Source organism: Lagopus muta, chromosome 3 (genome assembly GCF_023343835.1).
Source record: "Lagopus muta isolate bLagMut1 chromosome 3, bLagMut1 primary, whole genome shotgun sequence".
Taxonomy (NCBI): Eukaryota; Metazoa; Chordata; class Aves; order Galliformes; family Phasianidae; genus Lagopus; species Lagopus muta.
This window is the reverse complement of record NC_064435.1, coordinates 42,635,632-42,657,294: the sequence shown is the minus strand read 5'-3', so window position 1 is coordinate 42,657,294 and position 21,663 is coordinate 42,635,632. Positions and strand designations below refer to the sequence as shown.

Here is a 21,663-nt window from a genome sequence, read left to right as displayed (position 1 = left end):
AGAAATACAAATCAGCAAAGCCACTCCTTTGCTAAAATGGTACCAAGAAAGAACCCTCAGACCCATCACCTCCTCCTGTTCTCCCCACCCAGAATGCTGCTGTTGCCTCCTGCCTCACCCTGCATCATCACCTCCTTTTCATCCTTCTCCCTCCCCAGCACCACCATAGCATTTCTCCTGCTCGTTCCCACAATCAGTGCAACGACTGCAGGAGGGCAAGCTGACTGAGATGCCTGCTTGCTACTCCAGCCTGAGAAAGCAACACAAACATGTCTGCTCCTGACCCTACACCCAGGGCAGCCCTGTTGACCTCCAGCCCCACAACAGCATCTTCAGCAGTATAGACACCACATCAATAGAGAAACACAGGTAACATACAGGCAGCCACAGGGCCCGTGGCCAGAATGGACACACAACCACCACCATCAAAAAACGCATCTTAGGATTTCAGGTGCAGCTCTAAGCCTCTTTTTTGGAATAAGGTAGTTTTTCAGATAGGAACATACGCACACAAGATCTTATTATAAATGTCAGCCTCTTCTATTTACAACCTGTTTTAAGACAGTGACAGTCTAAAGTCAAATTCAGGTTCTCCATCAGTTCTTAGTTGGCAAGTTTGTCTCAATTCATGCTGTTTCTATAGCAACAGTCCTCCTGAAGATCTGAAAGCGTTTCACAGAAAGACTGGATACCACCACCAGTCACAAGAAATGGCCATCTCACCCACCTACCACATCAGTGCTTGAGAGGGGGTGTGAGAGCAATAGGATAATAAATCAAACTCAAGAGTTTCTCATTGCACAGCAGTCACACCACAGTCCTTGCCCTCTGCTGTGTTTGAAACACACCCCTCACAGCAGCTGGTTCTGGGTTTCCAAGTCACCCTCATGAGAATCAATCAACTCAGACACTCAGGTCAAACACAGCACTACTTTATTTTGGTCAATGCCATGTGTATAGCAAGTGTCATAATATCTCCCCTTTAAGCCCTAGTAATCAACAGGAACGTAGCAATTACAAAACTGGATTACACAAGCCATCCTTTGCACCATCTTGCCATTTTCCCTATCAACTTCAAAGGAGTCCCCCTTGCCCTACACAGCCCTTATTTACACTGCAGAGGCCCATGACGTATTTTATCAGATGGCTTTTCCCAGTTGCTACTTCCTCCTGCACTCCCTTTTCTCTATAGATACACATCTCACACTTGTGTTTTACAAGTTTATTAATGAAAAAAAAACAAAAAAAAAAGATCCACCACAAACAACAAACAAACAAAACCACCAACTATTATTTTTCTTCTGGCAGAAGATGACAAATGCGGTTTCCATCATTTTGATGAAGACCTTCAAAAACCTTCAGGTGTGATCATGCATCCTAACTGCTCATTCTCTTCTTCCTTTCTCCTGCACACATGCAGTCACTGTGACAAAAATGGGACCTTGCACATGAAGAACTGGTCCCCAGACACACTAGGAGAGGGATCAGGTGAGCACCAAAGCTACAACGAATGGACACAGCCAGTGTGAGCTGTTCCAGATACCCATACACAGCCACCCCAGCTAACTATTCTTAGTCTAGCACAACATGGAATCTGTGTGAGGTGAACCAGAATTAGTTGAACCAGCAACAAATATTTAAAGAGTGCTGTGAAGGTAACTCCTCTGAAAAACCTTCTTAGCAGCTAGATTTAAAAGGTCTTGCTCTACATAGGGCATGGCAGCTCACCAGGCAGCCATTCCTCATTTGGGGACACTCATGAGCACTATGAGCGTATTCACATATGCTCTGTATCTTTGTCCCAGCTTTGTCTGTCTTCAGGAATAACCCAGGCACTCTGCTTCACAGGGAAAGCTGGGTCTCAGCTGCAGCATAGAGAATGGATAGGAGAAACAGAACTTCATGGCTGCACCTGATGCAAATAAGGCACAGGCTTCTGTTTCCATCTATTCTAATTCTGAAGGACCTAAAGCAAAATACCCAAGTTTCTTCTAGCCAGGTAAAAGTAGCCACATTACCATTAAATAGCTTCCACTCCTTCTCACACACACTGAAATGAATTAAACCCTTCCACCTGAGAATGGAGTCTCTGCACAGTCATTCAGAAAAAAAAAAAAGCCATTTCTTCCACTCTGAAGTTTCAAAGCCCACAGAAGTACCATCCCCAGACTGACACAGCAAAATTATCATATTGGATCACAGGCTAAATTAAATGCACAAATTACATTCCCTATATAAACAGACTTATGCATGGCTTAAATAGCAGGGTTTTATTTTCCTGTTGGCACCAATGGGTACAGTAGCTCAGCTGAAGCTTAAGATGTCTGTGATGTCAGTCGCTTTAATAGGCAGCACTGACGTGACTGGCTTTCGTTCCCAGACGTGAAGTGTGCTGGTTTCCATGGGGAGGATGCTGCCTGAAGAAATTCCTACCACACTTCCCATCAGTTGCTTTGCGCACCAAATACCAGCTCCAGGGAAAAAATGTCTGCTCGGGCATCCGAAAACTCACAATATGACATCATCCCATGCAGCACACTTCCTCACGGCTATCCCCACAGAGAAACACAACCTATATGGAACCCTGCTGCAGACTCCTGTCAGCTGGGCTTGTGTATTTAGGGAAGTGAAAGACACTGGAAATTTCTGCCTTACTTGTTTGCCACTAAGCTAATACAACAGACACCCTTCCAACTCTGAGGAGCAAAAGGACACTCAGTCTGAGAGATTTCTGAGACTAATCAAAAAGCCTCATAGCAATTTCTTCCCCTCCCAAATTCCCATGCAGATTTAGAGGCGGCTGAATAAAGTTGGTTTGTTGTTTTTTTTTTTTTTTTTTTTTTTTTAAGGGTATGCAGTAAGCCGTATCAAAATCCCCTAAACACTAAGAGCTGCAACTTTTCTCTGAAAATCTTCATCTGCTATTAGCACACGCTACAATCCATGTAAGATCACGAGTCACGAGACAGTCAAAGTGGGGACTACACCATTCTTTGCAAGAGTTTTATAGCAGTCACTTGTGCTCCCTTTTTTCATTCTGCATCTATTACTGTTCATACAAAAACACAAGACCCTACTTCACACACCAGAGTTCAGGCTAGCAAAGAAAATCATTACCATTATCAACTATCAACTTGAAACACACCAGTTTCCAGCCAGAGCAGTCTTATAAAAGTTCAAGTTTTGCAGAGAAGAGAAGGCATATAAGTTTTGCCGTGCCCTTCCAACTGACTTCTCTTCATTCTCTTCTCCCATCAAGAGTCAACTCTGAGGCCAAATGGATCATAGAATGAATCACAGAATGGCCTGGGTTGAAAAGAACCACAATGATCATTGAGTTTCAACCCCTCTGCTATGTGCAGGGTTGCCAGCCACCAGACCAGGCTACCTAGAGCCACATTCAGCCTGGCTTTGAATGCATCCAGAGGCATCCAACAGCCTCCTTGGGCAACCTGTTCCAGTGTGTCACCACCCTCTGAGTGGAAAACTTCCTCCTATCATCTAACCTAAACCTCCCCTGTCTCAGCTTAAAACCATTTCCCCCTTTTCCTATCAAATGATTATATTAGACCTGTTACAATTAGGTGAGTATATATATATGCGCATGCACACACACCCTTATAAAAACAGATAAAGAGTTCCAGTCTTGCAATTACAGACTACAGGCTAATAGATCCTCTCTGAGCTCCTAATTACCCATCAAGCTTTTTAACAGTATTGTTTTCTACCTCCTTACAAATCTACTTTAGGGCATGAAAAGATGAAGCAGCTTTACAATTAATTCATACCTTATTCCACGACAATGCCTGAAACCAGACTGTTCTTCCACCTATCCCACTTCCAGGATACAGAAGGGAGGTACTCAAGCAAAAAACATAAGGTCCTGCTTTACAGGTGTGTCTTCATCTCCAGTTGTCCTGTCTAGAAGCTTCTGCAAGTACAGAAGTGCCCATTCCTGCCCTAGCTTCACTGGCACAAGCTTTCAGTGCCGTACCGTTCAGGTACATCCTCCCTTATAATGCCTTAGGTTGCATCTCATGGAAGAAGAGAATATCATCCTCTTGGAAACACAGGAGCCATATTCCCCACTTCCTCATAGATAGGACATTCTCAAGTGGTCAGAAACGTGGGAGCAGACCGGAACCTCAAAAGAAGCCCTAAATAGACGTGCAGCTCCCAGGGTGACTCAGACTTATCCCTAGAGCTTCCTAGCAGTTATGTCAGGCAGCTTTTAAGAGCCTTCTCCCAAGCACTTCACCCCAGTGCTCCATCATACCAGCCAAGAGCTAAGGCAAAACAATTCAAGCAACAGTGAGCAAATCCTGCATAATTTAGCCCATCTCTTCTGAGAAAGCGTTTTCTGGCTGCTATTCAACCTTCCTTCAATTACAATCTTTTTGAAAGTCTTCCTCATCAGTTAATTTCTTTTGTATGAGCCTCTAGAGCTTATCTTAATTGATGCAACTGCTATCAGCTTCTTTGCAAACAGAAAAAAAACCACCTTACAGTGAATGCATATAAGGTCACAGCTGAATTTCAGCAGGCTGCGTATTTGCAGACTTGGTGTAAGAGCCAAGAACCATGGAAGTCTGAGAAGAACGTGATACTTCAAATCAGCAGCTATAAAACTGCTAATTTTCCTCTCTCCTACTTGCTGTCCTTTCTCACCAATAAAACAAAGTTCTGTGCTGAAGCAAATCTTAAGTTTTTTAACAAGGGTAAGGTTGCAGTGACGTGGAAGTCAAAACAGAGAAAAGTAACTGTGTCTAAAGTCATACATTTTTCTGCCAAGTACATCACTGAGATAGCACTGAAAGATACCAGGCAGCAAGACTGAATGCAGAGGGGAGCTTGAATGGTTGAATGGAGCATCACCAGAACACTGAATACAAAATCTGATACCTCCACCGGCCTCTGAAAGTTGAGCAAAATCTGCAAATTCCATAGATAGGAGACCCCCAAAAATCTCTCCTAGACTTAAGGCCATAAAATACACAAATGAAGAAGTCTGTTTTTCAGTTTGCTGATTTTCCTTTATGAGGATGATAACTTTAAGAAAACTGGACACCACAAAAACAGGCTGACTCAAGAGCTGTGAAGCTGTAAATACTTGAGAAGACCCTCAGAGGCTCAACTTGATAAGAGCTGCACATTTATTTTTTGCCAGAATCTAGCTAGACTTCAGCCACCTCCCCATACAGAAAGGTATTCCTGATCCATAGTCTGCATCCTAGGAAGCTACTGGCAGACAATCCTAGAAAGTAAGTCCTATACATACTCAGAACAAACCCCCTGAGCTCAGAACATACTACTGGTGCTAGGAGAAAATCTGGTCAGCAAGCAAGCAACAATAATTGGAACACATGCACATACTCCGTAATAGGTTAAAAAATAGTACAAGAGATTCTCCAATACAGATGAATTTACAAAAGGGGAATATTTAATAGAACTTATGTAAAATGCTGCTACATCATCTGACTCAGCAATGGTGGGCAGGGGAAAAATGAAGGAACAGGAAGAATATGATCCCGAAGGTGCAAGAGAAATAAGCAATTTTTGCCAGCATTTCCAGTGCCTGCATTTTTATCTTATGATTTGATATTGAGCTGTAGGCCAGCAGAGATGCATCTGCCAAAGTTTAAACAGACACGGGAACTGAAATAACAGATAGGGCCATGGGGAATCATGGGAAGTCTGACATCAGCTAATCTTGGTGGTAAGTTTATGGAAGGAAAAAGCACCACACAAATTAAGAATACAGAGATTTGTTCATGTATGGAAGAGTAGTCCATCCACTGTTTTCAGGTTTTAAAAATCCAGGAATATGAAGACAGTTGCCAGACAAAGCCTTGATTCCTGCAAACAGAAAAACAGCTGGTGGTAGCAGATGAAAAAAAGGAGTATCACAGAATAGCTTGGGTTAGATGAGACCTTAAAGCACACTCAGTTCCAACTCCCCTGCTGTAAGCAGGGTTGCAAAGCACCGAATCAGCTGCTCTGTGCCTCAATCAACATGGCCTTGAATGTCTCTAAGGATGAGACATCACCAACTTCCCCGGGGAGCCTGTGCCAGTGCCCCACTGCCCCCTGAGAGAATTTCTTCCTAACATCTATTTTAGATCTCCCCTCTTTTAGTTTTAAACCATTCCCCTTTGTTCTCCTACTATGATACCATGTAAAAATTAGTCTCTCTCTTGCTTATTAGCTCCCTTAAAGTACTGGAAGGCTGCAAAGAGGTTGTCCCAGAGCCTCCTCTTCTCTATGCTGAACAAGCCCAGCTCCCTCAACCTTTCTTCATAGGAGAGGTGCTTCAGCCCTTTGATCATCTTCATGATCCTCCTCCTTTCACCAGCAATCACCTCCCTCTCCCTGCTGGCTACTTCTCTTTTCATGCAGTCCAGGATATAGCTGGAGTTAACAAAACATGAGTAGATAAATAGAGATTAAGATGTGGTCACGTCCCCAACAGAGAAAGCAGGGAATGACAATCCATGGACAATTAAAACTGGTTCGGACATTACTATTCTTAAGATTTCTGAACTATGGAGGGAACCTGTAACACCCAGGCACTGTTCCATGACAACACCTCTAAACTGATACTGAAGATACATTTTTTAATGGGGAGAAAAGTCTTGCAATTCTCAGGAAACTTGACAGAATCAAGTGTTCAGTGTTATAAACGTAGTACTACATGAAAACTATGAAGGCCATATGCTAGTGGCAGCGCTCTTATTAGCAGTACACATGAGGTAAAGCTTTCACTCCTCTGACTGCTTTTAAGATTAAAAAAAAACCTTTTAAAGAAAGCACAACAAAAACAAAATTAAGAGTACCAGGGGCTAAATATGGGGGCTGTTTTCTGTCTTGGGTTTCTTTTGAGGAGATATATTCATTAATCATTTACCAGCCCCTACACATGACAGCCCGCAGTCTTTCAGAAACACTGAATTCAGGCTGTTTTGTGCAGTCATACAGCACAAAAGCCCTAGGAGAACTATGTGATAGTTGGGTGCCAGGTAAAGTTAAAAGCAAAACACAAATTAAAATGCAAAACACATTTCATATCAGGGAGTGGTGTACCTGTTTGCTCGAGAGGACTCACCTAAATAAGCTCTCTGCTCCAAAGCAGCGTCCCTCCCTGCTTCAGATCTCACCCACTTCTTTGAACTTTAAAGTTCCTCCACCAGAGCTGTGCTCCTTCACATACACAAAAGAGCAAACTTAGCTCTTCACAAAACCATAGTTAATTTGTAGTGAGGTAAAACTCAGCAAAAGGGCTCTTCATCTACCTCTACCCTCCCTAACTAGCAGACGGTACTGAGCTATCCCCACAGAAATGAAAATACTAAGCTGAACAGAAGAAAGTAAAGTACCCCATCTCCAAAGTAATATAAGTTGGCAACAGCTACTATAAAGTCACCGAGAACGAGCATTTGTTTGCCCATATAACGTCTGCTCCTCTCTCCAAGGCCACAAGGTAAGCATACTCTGAAAAAAGCTAACATACTGCTAAACATCTAACAGTGTTCTGCACTGCCACTCTCCTACACATCTCGGATGGAAGAGATACAAGGGTGATCAACAGCTGCTGTTGCCAACATCTGAAGACAGATGGGAGATGCCATACTCGCACCATACTTCAGCACCCTCCTCCGTGTGTCCAACTTGTGAGTAACCCCAGAGCAGGCAACAGTGGGACTGCTAGCACTGCATAGTTGTATTAGAGACAGGAGATGGAAACTGCTGCTGCTGCATGCTATTAATGCCTCCTGCTCCTCAGCTGCACAGGCAAGTTCTCTCTTGAGAAGACCCGTAGAGTGTCTTCCTCCTTGTTAACAGGATGCAGCGAGGAACAGGCCTATCAGGCACTGCTCTGTGATTAACAAATCCAACTAGTAGAAACAGGTTTCAGTAGGATGTTCATTTACTGGTTCTAAAAAGCAGAGACAAGATTTCTGACTCATTCTCACCAGCTGCCCCACCTGGGGAGGGCTCACATGACAAGGTCTTATATTTCTTCATTTTAAAGACATTAAGAAAGCTATTGGTATACTTAGGTAAGCAACCAGACAGGGCACAAGTGATTGCTCTGTATTAGTAATCAAACACCTTCACTTTGTGGCTGGGAGGCATGAGGTCACAGGAAGAGTATTTCCAACACCCCGGATATGTTACAACAGGGTACACCCTGCAATAGGGTGTTACTTTCTAGTGTCTTAATAGAAGTATTTTCTTTACTAGTTGATTTTCTTTACTAGTTGCTTCACATAAACATACCAACAGTAGCACTGATGCAAGAGCTGTTTCCCTCCAAACCCTGGACAAAGCTGATTAGAAAAAAAAAAAGTAGAGAGAGTGTCAATTTTATTTAGACAATACTAACAAGCAACAATACTAATAACAATCATTTAGAGGGAACAGCTTTGCTCTTAGGAGGGAAAAAGCCTCCAACAGACACCACAAGAGTGGAAATAAACTATGAGTCGCAAAACAGAGATGAAGTGCTAAAAGCAATAGTAAGATCCTGTTGGGAAGCGATTAAAAACTGGAGCAAATATCTGGGGCAAAGGAACTCCAATGCTGCCAACTCATCCCAAAGCATTTTTTCTGTCACTGCATCTGCTCTGCTCACAAACAACAGTACAGCCTTTGGAAGAAAACGCTGTGCTACACAGGCAACATTGAAAGCACACTGGCTTGCTGCACAGCCCTTTGAGCTGCTTTTCCTGTACTGCAAGTTTCAGAAACCACAGCCAGCTCCATCCCACTGCAAAGCATTGATCTGCCCCCAGAACAAGCTGCAGTCAGTCACATAGCGCAAGCATACACAACTGCCAGAACTCAGCCTCTTCGGTCAGAGCAGAAGATCTCTGTGGCTTGTGCTGATAAAACCTCCCAAACACTTTTCTCAGTTTCAAACTCTGTAACTCTGGAATGTAACACAAGGGTTAGACAACACCTGAGGGGCATGGTGTTCAAGCCCTGTGCTGAAGGCAGCTTCAATCACTTTCAGTTATGGTAGCATACATGTGAAAAGCGGTCACGAATGCCTGCATCTTTCCACACAGCTACAGAAGAACATGAGACATCACCTCCACAAGAAGCAGCACAGTGAAGCTTAATTCTGCAAGATATCAAATTCAGATCATACCATATTTTCCAGAGGTTACTGAAGGAGACACTCATCAAGATATTGTTCACAGTATGGCCTAAATCAAAACCAATGGCAGCATTTGAAGAGTGTAGATGATGCTCACTCTTTTCTAGAACAGAAATTTGGTACTAGGAATATAGTACCAGAAACACAAAGCTAGCTCAAACTGAGAGCAGGTAAGATGTATTTGTTAGATGTATCAAATGTCAATAAATAGGCCTTGACAAAAGGAAAGGACACTTGAGCCTGTAAGCAGCAATGGTTTGCTTGGGAGGCCTTTGACATCTGCGTTCTTATCACAGAATCATTAAGGTTGGAAAAGACCTCTAAGATCATCTAATCTCTTACACCAAGACAGGACTCTATCAGGACAATAACTTTGATCTACTCTTCATCCTAAGTACAAGATGACCTCTTCTGCTGTAGGAACCAGAAATACATTAACCACTTGTTTTTAATTACATGAAAATTTAACTCAATGCTACATTAACTTTAGCTAAAGAGAAACAGACTGGAAAGAATATTCAAGAGAGAATACTCTAAGACTAACAGCTGTCATATATGAGTGTTGTCTGACAGGAATAGCAAAAATTAACCATGTCAGACATTGCACTGAACAGCAACAAACAGGGTAGTAGCTTCCTGCTAGCAGTACTACAGAACAGAGGTTGCAGTAATGAGATTTCACATAAATGTAAAATACAGCCTTTTCCTTCTTTAACTAGGCTTTATTGCATTTAGGCTTAATAAGTGTATCAAAATCTGATTTTATTAAGTAGCAAAATCAGATTTATGCTATTCTAGTATTCATATATGTGAGTGATGACTTTGCAGTATGTAAACACAAACCTCAGAAGAATAAAATCAGTTTCAAATTCCCTTTCTATTCAACATGAGCAATCAAAATCATGCTGAAATCTGCTACTTTAAAACTTCACTGTGGGGGGAAAAGAAAAAATTTATTTCATTAAAACTGAAAAAATCATTTTCATGTTCAAACTCCACAGACCTTTCTGGATGGCAGTATAAGAAGCAATGCCAATTACATGTTCACAAAATTGTCTTACTTGACCGAAGTTTAAAGTTACTACCTGGAAAAGAAGCAGCAGCAATACAATCCAAAACTTGTCAGTAAATAAGTAAATATGTCCTCAGACAGCAATGAAGTTTACAAATAAAATCCTACCTGTAAAACCAAAAACTTAGGGCTGACCTCCATAAATACAGTCTGTCAGTTGTTCTACTTGTGTGTTCTACAAAGATGGAAAGTTCTTGGATGCAAATGGAGAGCTGTGCCAGCAAGTTCCTAGGGCCCTGGCCAGCTGAACAGCCTACCTTTTGGCAGCAGCACATCCTCCTCTGAGAAGCTAATGATTCTGGAGTGCTCCCATCGCCCAGACTTCTGAACTGCTTACAGCACAGCAGATGCCCAAGGTAGTTCCTGAGCAGGAAGTATAACTGCATCAGGGAGTACAAGTCTAACACTGAAGACTGTCACCTTCACGTGGGGTTCTGAGTTACAAAAGCATGCCATGAGGCACAATGCAGCGCTGCGCCGCCTCACACAGCTGTATCAGGCATCATGTCAGCATAAATTTGTTTTTTGGTACACAGAAGATCTCCCAAAATGCTTTTAGATGTTAGCATCCAAGCACTAGTTTGAAGTACTTTTCTAGCTAAGCCTTCACATCCTTATGTAAGTCTCTCCTTTCTCACAGCTAACCTATTTCACGAGCTCTGACACTGCAAGTTAGCACCCATCAGGCTTGTGAAGTTCCCTTGGCAGCAGAGTCCATCAGATATTTACTAAGTATCTTCACTAAACAGCAATTTGTGAACTTGCCTGTATTTTCATCTCATTAGTGAGGTGTTTAACGCCACAGAACCTTCTAGAGATGATTGTTTGACAGCAAAATGTGTTCTGTCAACTAAATACACACCCTCGTCCTGTGTTAACAAAAGTCAAGAAGAAAAGTACATCAAGGCACTTGCAGTATCGTAGGGGACAGGTTTTGAATTCATATAGATATCTTTAAAAATTAATAACAAAGCTTAAGAAACCTTTTAAGAGTCCAATCTTCCTCCATGCCAACAACCAGGTTATTTGCTGCTCTCCTTCCACAGGCCAATGAGGATTTTATAAAGCACCATTCAGTCTGAAGGAAGTGAAGTGTTTATCTGGCCATGGCACTGAAGTTTATGGAGTCAGGAGATGTAAAAAATGCTGTTACTACGAACAAGCTCTAGAAACTACTTATACTGAAGAAGTTAAATGTTAATGTCACTGGTCTGAAATTTTCAGACATCTTAGAATTAAGCTTCCAGAAGTCAGCTCAAAAAAGGAACAACGTTAAGTTCCATCACTGCAATATGGTGCTGTTGTAGCAGCACTGTGATTAAAACATCTCAGTCAACTCTTGTACAATTCAGCCCAACCTCTTTACAGCAAGATTTAAAATGAGACAGTAACAGAGCTATGTAGATTACTCAACTGACAAGTGGCTATTCAGAAGACAAAGTGAAAGCAGAGTACTAAGCCCACATATTTCCTTTATAGCCAGCTCTTTTACTTACAAAAATTTTAAAAGCTCAAGTGTGCATTGTAACTGCAGCAGGGTAGGTACTTCCCATTCATTTAGTACTGTTCTATTTTTTTAAGTCACAAAATAAACACTGATGAGCTATATATCTGCCATATATCTAACCATACCTGCCTACTTTGAACAACAGTACTACTGCATCATCCAAAAAGGCAGACAGCAACAAAGAACTACTGAAAAGCACCAATGTAATACTGCAGTGTTGTTCTGAAAGCTCTTGGGCTTTCAACACAGAAACATTAAAACCTCCCTCCAGCTTGAGTATGTAATTAAGTGCAAACTTCATTCCATCTCTGATTGATCATTTCAAAGCATTTTCAAACTTCCCCTACCATGTTCACAGATGACAAAGGCTAGCAATTTGTTATACTCAAAACTGAGATTCTTCTACATTGCTGTGCATTCTGTCAACATGCTGCCCAATGAAACATCTGTTTAATAGCCCTGGGTGTATATCACTATCCCGAGCTCTGCAGTGTTACTAAAAAGATAATTCACAGTCACTGATACTGAAGATTTAGTTTCACTCTACCCACTAAAGTGATTAACTTAAGTGGTAGGCAATTCATTCTCTTGAAATTTGTTTTTCAGGTTAACAGCAGCTTTACCTGCATAATGTACAGGGATTTCTATCTTTGGCCCTATGACGTAGTGGCCCTCCTCCAGACTGTGAGCTGTAATTGTTGTCCACTGCCGACACGAATGAATCAGGAGGTAATCACTCTCTCGAAGGCCTTCTACAGTTTCTCCTGAAAAACAGACATATGATTTTAAAATTACACTTATTGTCTACAGAATTAGGAAGACTTCACAATAAGCATTGTGTTCTTACTACTATTTACTTTTCAGAAATCCGGTTTAAATAAGTTAAGAAATCCAGTTAACTAAGTTGCAATTCTAAACAGTATTCATTTTGCAAGGTAAGCACTTCTTTATCTTAAAGAACACAAACATAAACCAACCCAGTGTCTGAATACAAAGTACCAGAGATGTGCTGTTGATCATTCAGCAGTGGCTTTCAACTTGCTTTTTCAGATTTCTGCTTAAACAGATTTTTCACATTCCTGTTTATGTCTGCCTATCTTACTTAATACACATACTTGAGAGCTCTTAATCTTTAAATAAAGGAAATCCACACAAACCAGTTATTAGACTTTGGAGGTATCAGGAGAAAAGCACATTTCCATACATTAAAGGACCAGCACTTCACTAACCTAAAGCCACCTAAGGCCAAATTCTGCTTGTCACTATTAAGCACCTGAGTACTTCACCTGCAAATAGAGATTTCAGCTCTTTTTATCCCTTTGCAAGCTACTAGGTAAATAGCTATTCCTGTACAAATAAACTTAATCCTATTGCTTGTGAAGAAAAAAGAAAAGTTAATACACTACAATCATCACTCACAGCAGGCTGCTCTTACATTCATACAGTCCTGTTTGTACACACAGAGAAAACAGCCTTCCTCAAGGTGTCTTGAAAGCAGTCAAATGAACTATCAGCAACACCTAGCAGACATCAAACACAAGTCAGAATGACCAGAGAGGTTGTGGAGTCTCCTCTGAAGATATTTAAAACCTACCTGTACACTTTCCTATGTCACCTACAGCAGGGAACCTGCTTTAGCAAGGGGTTGGGCTTGATTATCTCCAGAGGTCCCTTCCAACCCCCTGTGATGAACCCAAGAGATGGACCTCACGTGGTCTACTGCCCCATGAGCTGTTAAATCCATTTTAGAAAAAGTATTTTGACAGCAAGCAGGCACACTTTCAAGTAGGCACAGCATTTCAAGAACTGGTTTCCAAGTCCCAAGGCAGTCCAGCCAGGCAGGCAGTCTGCTAAGCACCAGCTCCTACTCACTGACTTTAAGCATCTTCTGTTCTCTGCTCAAAAGGCAACTCACAATAGGCACAAAAATTCTCTTCAGCTTACTCCAGTGAACAGTTATAATTCTGGAGGGAAACATAATGATAATATATGGTCTATTTGAAACTCAAGTTTCAGTTCAGAGTCTTAAACTCATGCTTTCTATAGCCCACGGCAACAAGCAATTATTCCATCCCACAGCAAAATAAAAACAATGACACCTAAGGGAAGAACTAGTATTTTACTAGTTTCATTGACAATAGCAAACAGATTTTGAAGAAAAGCCAAAGCACCGCTGATATGTTCTACTGTGCCTTACAATTTGTAGTTATAATTTCAGACCATTACCTAAAGAAAGCCCGAATTCTACATCCAGGATTTGCAGGGAAATAATTACAGTATAGATCGTTCTTGAGGAGTCTGAGAAAGATGTTCTCAGTAAAAATAAATAACATACACACGTAACAAAAAGGAGCTTCCAGTCATGGCTCACAAGCCACGATCTGTTAAACAGGTTACTCCTAAAACTGGGTGGGACAGGTGAGTGTAAAAAGGTATTATGAAGGCAGGCCCAATAGTGACTACCTAATTAACTCTGCAGCTGGAAGTAGTAATTTTTAAGCAGAGTCTTGGAAACCACAACTCTTGTTACAACAACCATTCCCTGGAAGAGATTAAATTGGAAACAAATTCCGTATTTCTCTCTGGAAGCTGGAGCAGAGCAGAAAGGTGGACGTACACAACAGGCAGGCCTGGCACCTGCACGTCCTTTGCTTCTGTAGCCTAGGGTGAATAGAGTTCCTGGGGTTGCTTTAGACGAAGCTGCTCCTTGTAGGGATTAATGGATTAGCAAAAAACCTGGCTAACAACAGCCTCCACACTATGGGGAAATACCAGGAAGCATCAAATATGAATGAGAACAGCACGTGGTGATACACGTTCTTTCTAATTCCTTCCACTGACTTGTCCAGTGCCTTTAGACCAGCCTCCTCTCTTCAGGCTGGGGACACGTTCAAACCAGGCTATGCTTCTCAGGATCTGGCCCAAGCACACCCAGATGTAGCCCTTCATACTTTTCCCAGCAACCCATACCTTGCAACACAGCCACATGCATCCAATCTGATTTTCCCCCATCTCAGTAACACAGGTTATGCAAGCCTTTCATTAATCACATTTTAGCTATGTGGGAGAGAAGTCAGCAGCCTTCACATCCACAAACTATGCATCTTGGCTCTCACCTATTCAACATACTCCTACACTACTGCTTACATAAAATCAAACTCCATGAGAAAACAGAATACAGGTCACTCGTCTTTACTAACAATTTTGTCTCTTGTGATCAAATATGGATTAGCTGTATCTCGCCCTCTCCTCCCCACCCCAAATGCCTGCAATGTAATTATACCACTACAAAGAATCTACAGGTAAATACTTGAGTTCATTCTTTCCCCTAAATAAAAGTCAGAAGCAAGGAATTATCACGTTTCCTCACACCTCCCTAAGTCCATTACACTTTTCCAAAGCATGAGTCAACTTTATTCATAATAATGCCCAAGACTAAGAAGCCCATGCTTTGCTAACAGCACGTAAATCCTAATAAAGCACTGACACCCCTCCTTACCTTACAATAAAAGCCTCACACCTCTAAACGGTGAAGAAAGCCGGCGTATTCCTAAGCAAGCTGTCATCCTGTGAGCACTGTGACCAAGACACAGGCTACTTCACCACCCATCACTGAAGCAGTGCTTTAACAGCTACTCATGTGTTCTTTCTCAATCAGATATCATCATTTTTCAGTTACATGATTGGCAAAACTTCATATCCATGCAACTCTTAAGAACTACAAACAAAATCCCGCTGTTGTTCAAAAGCAATTGCAGAGAGAATGATGACAACGAAAGGAAAATTCTTCAAATGTTGGTAGTTAAAAAACAAGAAAAAGATAATTGCCTAATCAAGATTCTTATGCTTATTAAATGCCACCTACATTAAATGCCGATACTCCTTTCACAATTCTTTCTAGTCCTAGAACTTGTAATCCAATCTTGGCTCAGTCACTGTGCACATTCCAATTTCAGATGAACAGTTAAAAACTGCAGCAAGGCCAGGAGCAGCATACCTCAATTTACAAGCTCAGAGATGAATTTCTGTTCTCACTTGCTGTGTTCCAGAACCAGATGAGAAAATAGTGGCTGGCTATGCGCCAGGACAGAGCTTATCCATGGCAAAGCCATGGCACACAGGCACACTTCTCTTGAAGCAAGGACTGACATCCCCATGAGCTGTCACTACCACTTCCTGAGAAAGTGTACTTGCATTTCTCAATTCTCAAACATCGAAGGTAAAGACCCCATTATAACTATAGACCTTCCAGTTCTGAAGGCACTGAGCTCTCCCATCTCCTGTTCACCTCCTAGATCAACAATTAAAGCTTGGCCCATTCATTCCCATACAAGAGAATTCAAGATGGTTCCACATATTCTCATTTGCCAAAGATAGAAGTGACTTTTCAACACCAACCGCTAAAGAAAAATAATGAAACAAATGGAAAAAAAAACAAACAAGACAAACTTTCAGGATTCTCATTCTAGTTTTGAGAAGCTGATGTTCAAGTTACTGCAAAACATGTAGACCAACATGACTCATTCACTCACAGAAACTACACTGCTAAAAATAAGCAGCCATCTACAGGAATATAAACATTTTAAAATGCCACACACTTTGTCATCCTGGTTAAGAGTTTGTATCACTCCCTTAAAGCCTAAGCTTTGTGTCTAGGGAGATAAGAATAGAAAGAGGAAGTCCACACAAGGTTCCAGCAACGTAACAGATACCATTCGCACATTCTAGATGAACTGGATACCATCTCCTCCTGCCAGGAGGATGGTTAGGGAGACATTCCTCTTATCCCATTCATTACAGAAGACTGTAAAGAGAACTAAATGCTGTCCCTTGCACGTTAGATCAAGCAAGCAGAATTTGTTCTTCCTGGAACAAAAAGAAAATACAGAAAACTAAACTCATGTCAAAAGTAAGATTGCTGCTGTGAAATAGCTGGTGAAGAAGATGTCTGCTGAACCCCAGAGACAATTCATCAAGAGTTCATACCATGTGTTTTCATCAAGTCTGAACTGTCTGCAGCCAGGTAACAGCTGCAGTACAATTAAGTGCATCACCCAGGCTTCCTTGATGAGTTAAGCAGGTGGTGGGCTTTAATTATCCCACCTAATGTTCTAAGTCACATAACAAATCATTACAGAGGAAAACCTCAGCAACATGAGAAATCCTTTCAGTGGACGCTCAGACAGGTAATTACAAAAGCCCCACACAAATGAGTAACTTCAACTTTCCTCCCACTCAAGCTTGTACTAATGCTTGCTAAGAATGAAGGGTTAATTCGAGGAGCAGCAGAGGCAGCTGCCCAGGCAGGTGAGCTCTGTGGAAGGAGCAGGAAGACCTGTCAACACGTGGCTGGTCTCAAAAGGGAAGACAAGGGAAGACTAGCAGACAAGGTTTGCTTTGCAATGACCAGAAGCTAACAGAAAGCAGAGTGATGAGAAAAACTGGAGAAGAGAGAATTGAGGTTCTCATTTATTCAACATGATATCACAGCACTGGGGAGCCTTCCTTACTTATGTGGTATCTGCTGCACAAGCAGCAGATTCTTTTCCCGGCTGAGGGCCAAACAAGCCATGAATTAAGACACACCTCAACATCATCCTACAGTAAGCACAGCTCCAGCCAGGATGAAATGAAATTATAATCCATTCTTAATAAAGACAGTATTATGTGTTATGGCCTTCATGGCTCTGTGCAGGGAGACATTTCAGGTCAGAGGGAGGTCACACTGCTAACACAAATAAATGCCAACACTGCTCTTCCACATTAAAAGAAAGAATCTGTAACACTGTACACTAGTCAATTAGTAAGAGTTGTCTTGTTTTTGAGAAAGTCAACTTATGTCTCTACAAACATTTGCTAGTCATAGTTCCTATAGGGGTAGCATCCTAGGATGAAGTACTTTTTTAACTTGCTGGAAGATTCACATTAGGTATAAGCTGGAGCTCCTCTTGTAACACAAGCACAAAGGTTCATGTATAAAAATGGGAAGTAGAGGGGCCCAGCATGGATGAGACAGCACACCTGAAGAGACAAGGGCAGGTCAGAAACACCCAACTGTCCCCAGCACACCCATTAACTTTGGCACTATGCACACAGACTTCAGCTTGCCTGGCAAAGAGGACCTGTGAGCATCACAGGTGGCTGCAGCCTTCCCAATGCAGCCTCTGAAGTATCAGCAGCTCTTAGGGCCAGGTGATGAGCACAGCATCCTTTTGCCTTTAAGACGACAATCATTAAACTATGAAACTCCAGGTAGTTTATTTTCTAGTACCTCCAATGCTTAGCACCTGGAGTCTAAACTGGAGTTTAAATTAAGAGCAGTATGAATTACTTCACTCAGGAAACAAGGCTGCACTCCTAAACAATCTTCCCTGGTTTTAATATGTGCAATGGAGGAGAAGCAAAGGAAGTGAGTATGTGACAACTCAAACTCAATTACATTCTACTAGTTAATCAAATACCTGCAGTGCTTTTACACATGACCGTCCAAAGACAGTTGTCATCAAGGCCAGGAAGGGAGCACATGGGCAATTTTTTTTTTCCATCAGAAGTATCAGCTTCACCTAAAATCACCTCATGGTTACTCTGTTTCAGACAGACTGAAGCTGCACCAGCGCATAGGACAGGTGCACCAGAACCACGACCTGCCCCAATGCTAACACCATCTGGTCTTTCATCTCCAACTTGCAGTTGTGTTACCCTAGCAGAACAGCTGCCTCTTCTCCCACAGGTTAAAGCTTTCTTCTAACACTGAGTCTGGAATTTACATTTCAGGAAATAAAACACAAATTTCTTGTTAACTCTGAATACGAACTTTATTTTTTATTTTTATATATCAGATCATGCAAGCCAGCCCAAAGTCCTCCTCATGGCAAGTAACTTGCATATGAACTCTGAAGGAGGGTAAAGGAAGAAATTAAACCTTTTTCTTTTCCCCTGCATGCTACATCATACTCCAGAGTATCTGTTGGGTACACACCTACAGAGATATCTCAGCAAATGTCAAAAACTAAGTGTTGCTAGGGTCATTTGCTTGCTTATCCTTTTGTGGTGTGTTTGGTTACTGAGTCAAATCTCAATGAGCTGTTCAGCCTGCTAGTGCTATTGCTTCAGCAAAAATAAGAATTGCCCTGGTCTAAATGTAGGTCAGAGAGAAGTTCAACAGGATGAGAACAACATCCAAATTTTCCATTGTGAAGCTGCAAAGGTTTTGTATGAAAAAAAGATCACTGTAATTTTTCTTAACCAATGAATGAAAGAAAACCTCGCAAGTAATTTGACATGTGAAGTATCCCACTTACAGTAACAAAACAGATATACAATAATTGAAAATGTTGGTCTTTTGTCACTAAGACTGAACAGATGTTTGGAAGAGTTACTGTTGCATAAAATGTGCAATGGAAGAGAAGTAAAAAGAGCACTGAATTGTAGAAAATACTGCTGCTGCCAGAAAAGCACACAAAAGCCCTTCCTTGAAGGTATCCCCACGTTATCAGTCTCACTATGTCATTCCATACAGACATTAAAAAATAGCATAAGAATTATCTAGCTGATCAGAAACATTTCTTTGATTAAAGAAAAGCAAAACAATTTGCACAGGGGTGGATCACACGAAACCTAAATGCAGGCAGCCAGTGACTTAGAAGGGTCAATACTGTAATCTCTAGGAGCAATGTGGGGGAAAAAAAAAGCATTAACATTTAATCATCTCTGGGCTATACAGAACAGTATACTAAATTTTTAATTTAAAGTGAGCCCACTCATTCTGAAAGCCTAACGGTGGTCTTATCTGTATCTGAGCACAGCGGATGGAAGTAGAAGACTTTGTCCACAGCTACACAACTTTATGGATAGACACAAAGATTGGGAATAAAAATCACAGTTACAGTTGAGACTACTGATAACACATCTCACTTTCTAGTTTTACTTCTCCATTTGCTGAGTAGTTTTAAATATGTTTCTAACTGTTTAATTCCAGCAGCACATTCATTGGTGCTGGTTCCCATCACCCGGGTGAGCCAGTATTTGGCATGAGTGAAACTCCCCAATGATCCTTTTTTGGAAGAAATACAATGTGACATTGATTTGAAGCACCATCAATGGAATAGACTCCACATCTTCCAGTAGATGAAAGGCTTACCAGACAGTACAAAAGTTTTGATTTTTAAAACAAATTCATTTCTTTGCCAAAATTAAGGTAAAAATAGCAACTCAAGCAGGGGAAAGCAGATAAAATTAGTACAAGTGTGCTGTCTCCAAGCTAAGATTCAGCCTGTTGTCCTCCAGAGGCCATGGGCAATGGGATCAGCCCAGCTCACAACGTTGGGTCACCAGTCCTGCCCTTCTACAGCACAGCCCTTACCAGCTCCCTCAAAGTTTTCTCCAGATGAAACAACTGTTGCTGTCTAAAATGACCACACTGGAACAGTTTTCAGTGGTGACTGAATAGCAGGACTTCCATTTTGCTTAACTGACCACATCTGCAAACAAGGGGCAACGACAGCCTTACCCACAGACTAGAATCACTACTTGCAGTGCTTTCTTCATCTCTGCAATCCTTCAGCCTCACAGCACTGTGATCAAACACCGCTTTGGGTGACCACTAAATATTTCACAATCAGGAGAAAGTAGACAAGCCTTTGCTTCTGCAATTTCAATCCTTCTGCAAAAGCCAGATACAATCAAATTGCTTCAATACATCTGATGCTGAACTCCAGCTACCATCCACTAATGCCCAGCAAGAGAAACAACTCCCATCCCCCTATTCTTTCTACGCTTGCCAGGAAGAAGACAGATTTATTTCTTTAGGATTAAGATTTTGCCATTGGAACAACTGGATATACCAGTACTGTTGCAACAAATCAGCATAAACCCTAATCTTGTTATAAGGCTATGGGACAGATTAATCCACTGAAAAATCCGGTTTGTTCCAATACAAGCTTTTTTCTAGCTGCCAATGCACAGACATCACCTCAGCAGTCTCAGAAAACCTGTTCAACCCACTGCAGGAAGGAGGAGCACAAATATTTTACGTCAGTGTCGAATGGTGCCACTGCCTTCAATGGGGAATGCTCCACTGACTTCAGCAACTTTGGCATCTTGATGCGTGTTCATATGAAAGTTGGTGGGGAAAAAAAGAATAAGGCTAACAACTCAGATTTCACTGAGCTTTGTTTGCGTTCATTTCAGGCCTTCAAAACAAACAACCCAGAACGAGAAACCTTACTTTTTATGATCTCAAGCCAAGCAAGTCAAAGCACATCTTTCAACACAGCCTGCTCTCCACTCCTACACAGAGGAAAAACACAACAGTACCTTCACATTTGCATCCCAAAACACAGCGATTTTCTGTCACTGTTATAGTTATTCTTATTAATGCTGAACATTATCAGATGTAACTACAGATTTATCCACTTTATAGATTTAGCTGTAAGATTAGTCCAACAAGACAATCCATTAACCCAGTTACTTACAAACCACTGCAGAAAGACCCAACAATTCTTTAAACTACTCCAGTACCCTACAGCATGTGAACCAGTGCCCATTATCATTTTTCATTTATCATGGCATCTTAAAGGAGAAAAAAGGATACTTGATCAGAAAATCATAATTAAAAAAAAAAAAAAAAAACAAAAAAAAAACAACTGAGATTCTCATGGAAAAGAAATCCATTCTGAAGTGACCTAAGAACACAGATCTGAAGCTCTAAGAATCTCACATTAATGACACTTAGAATGATTACAAATCCGGAGTACCACGAATGAGAAAGCTTAACTTTTCACTGCAGGCAACACAGGTTCCAATCTACTTTAGTGCTACTGTAGAGAGACAGGAAATAATGCGTAGATTCAGTTTGTTTTCCATTTTGAATTCTCATTGCCAAAGTCATGGAAAAGAAGGTTCAAGCATTTATTTGTCCTTGGC

The 21,663-nt window shown here is 41.4% G+C and overlaps 1 protein-coding gene across 2 annotated transcripts in view; it reads right to left on the bottom strand.

The window, feature by feature from the left end:
* Positions 1-21,663, bottom strand: part of GAREM1 (GRB2 associated regulator of MAPK1 subtype 1) — a 100,341-nt gene that overhangs the window by 66,683 nt on the left and 11,995 nt on the right. For both annotated transcript variants that reach the window (XM_048939427.1, XM_048939428.1), the window contains exon 2: positions 12,363-12,503. In XM_048939427.1, the coding sequence (XP_048795384.1) occupies positions 12,363-12,503 (141 nt within the window). The remainder of the gene's footprint in view (positions 1-12,362; positions 12,504-21,663) is intronic.